General features: G+C 64.6%; 1 protein-coding gene across 1 annotated transcript in view; it reads left to right on the forward strand.

The window, feature by feature from the left end:
* Positions 1–2,520, forward strand: part of LOC106894309 (discoidin, CUB and LCCL domain-containing protein 1-like) — an 11,781-nt gene that overhangs the window by 3,655 nt on the left and 5,606 nt on the right. The window contains exon 3 of the mRNA XM_014952923.1: positions 2,100–2,237. Within this exon, the coding sequence (XP_014808409.1) occupies positions 2,100–2,237 (138 nt within the window). The remainder of the gene's footprint in view (positions 1–2,099; positions 2,238–2,520) is intronic.

The following is a 2,520-nucleotide window of genomic DNA, read 5'->3' on the forward strand; positions in this document are numbered from 1 at the left end:
GGGTACCCCCTTCCTTGGGTACCCCCCTCCTTTGCTATTCCCCTCCTCAAATATCCCCCTCCTCAGATATCCCCCTCATTGAATACCCCTGTCCTCGAGTACCACCCTCCTTGGCTACCCCCATCTTTCAGTAACCCCCTCCTTAGATATCCTCCTCCTTGGGTACCCCCATCCTTGGGTACCCCCTTCCTTAGATCTCCCTGTCCTTAGATACCTCCTTCCTTGAGTACCCCCATCCTTGGGTACCCCTTTTTTTAGATACCCCCATCCTTGGATACTCCCCTTCTCGAATACTCCCAGGGCTTTCACCCTTGTGGGGCTGGTACCCAGAGGGGTGACAGCACGTAAGGTCCCCCATCCCCTCTGTTGTGGCCTTGGGGACACATTTGTCCCTATCCCCAGGGACCCCAAAACCCCAGAGACCGCCTGGCCCAGATGGGGGGGACCCATGTGGGGTGATGGGTCCTGGGGGGCTGGCAGAGGTGGCCGGGCACCCACAGCCCCTTTGGGTGCCTTCAGGGGGGCCGTGCGTGCCGGCAGAGGGGGGGTGACGTGGGGCCAGGCTGGGGTCTCGCCCCCTCGTCCGTGGCTGACGCCGGCCCTTGAGAAGTCCCAGATGTTTTTCGGGAAGCGGCGGCGCAGGCGGGGGCTGTGGGCTCCCTCCCGCTGACTCAGACCCCGCGTCTGGCGCCTGGCCTGGGGACGTGCCAGGGTCCCCGTGGGGGTGGCCACCTCCAGCCCACGGCTCGACCCTGGCACCCAGAGGGGAGCCACCGGCCGGGTGGGCACCGTAGGGGACACAGCTGGCATCTGGGTGGGAAATCCCTGCGTGCGTGGCATCTGCATCTTATATGCATGTCATTTGCATACCACACTGAGTCACATCTGTCACCCTGTGACGTCCCTGCACACACACGTGTCCCACATGGCCCCGGGCTCAGCCTCTCGATTAAATGTGACCCAAACAGGGTGAGGGTGAGGGTGAGGGTGGGGAAACTGAGGCACGACATGACCCTGCCGGGGGGGTTTCACTGCCAGCACCATGGGGACATGGGGACACAGCCCCCCAGGGCTTCCATGGCATTTGCTCAAAGCATCTCTGGGCACCCCAAGGCCCCGGTGATGGGCACGACCCAGAGCAGAGAGATGGAGGGGGGAGAGGGGGGGCTAGGGTGATGGCAACTGGGAATTGGGGCCACCTCTTGTCCCCAGCTGGGACCAGGGATGTCCCCAAGGAACCTGCCTGCTCGCTAAGCCGAAGTTTTAATCAGGGAGATGGAGACAGCAAATTAATTTGGATTAAACGGGGGGGATTTAGGAGCAGCTTCAGCGGTGCCCAGGAAAGGGGGGATGGGGAGGGGACGGGGACACAGCCCCCCGTTTTGGGGTCCCGTGGGGCCACGCCGTGTGTGCCAGCCCTGGCAGCGGGGGACGTGGTGGCAGATGCCCGGTAAGAGCTGGTGGCCACTCGTGCTGTGTGTCCCTGCCGTGGTGGAATGAAGAGGCCCCGGGGGGAAGCGTTTTTGGGGAACAGTGGGGGGTCTGAGTCCATCTATCCCCACTTGGGGAGGTGGGGACATCTTGGGGTACCCCCCCAACAGCCTGGTCCAGCTCTGACCCCCGTTCTAGGGGGCTGTGTGCCCCCCAGTGCTGCTTGTGGGGACACTGGGGGAGAGGGTGGGGGACAGTGGGGACAGGGTGAGCTGTAGGGGGCTGTGCCCCCCATAAAGTGGATGTAACTGCCCTGGGGATGGGGCAACCCTGGGGCTGGAACCACCCTGGGCATGGGGCCACCCTTGGGATAGGACCACCCTGGGGTTGGACCACCCTGGCATGGAGCCACCCTGGCATGAGGTCACCCTGGGGGTTGGACCACGCTTGGGCACGGGGCCACCCTCAGGATAGGACCACCCTGGGGTTGGGACCACCCTGAGGATGGGACCACCCTGGCATGGGACCACCCTGGCATGGGGCCACCTCTCCCCCCTCTTGGCTGTGGTGAGGGTTGAGCCAGTGGAGGTGACATCCCGGGGTCTGGGTGCCCATGCCTGTCCCCAGGGAGCCCTGTCCTCTCCACCATGAACCTGTCCCCACCACAGGACCCTACTGCAGGAACACCGTCCCCCCCGCCCCGCTCCTGGTGACCAACTCCAGCGTGGTGACCGTCCTCTTCAACAGCACCAGCCACCGCTCGGGACGAGGCCTCCTCCTGTCCTACGCCACCTCCCAGCCCCCAGGTAGGGGGGGAGCATCCCCCAGGGACACGGAGCACCCCCCCTGGGCTGTGTCTTGGCCCACAATTTGGGGGGGGACACAGCCAGGGGTGGAGGCAGCTCCTTTGCTGACCCCAAGGTGGGCTCCCATCACCACGAGCTCCCTGAAGACCCATGTTCTCCCTGGCTGGGACATAACATGGGAGATCCTTGGGCCACCCAGACAGCTGGGACCCCCCCCAGCACCCTGGACACCCCCCCCCAGCACTCTGGAACCCCTCCCAGCACCCTAGATCCCCCCACAGCA

This window comes from Calidris pugnax, unplaced genomic scaffold (assembly GCF_001431845.1).
Source record: "Calidris pugnax isolate Ruff unplaced genomic scaffold, ASM143184v1 scaffold243, whole genome shotgun sequence".
In the NCBI taxonomy this organism is placed as follows: domain Eukaryota; kingdom Metazoa; phylum Chordata; class Aves; order Charadriiformes; family Scolopacidae; genus Calidris; species Calidris pugnax.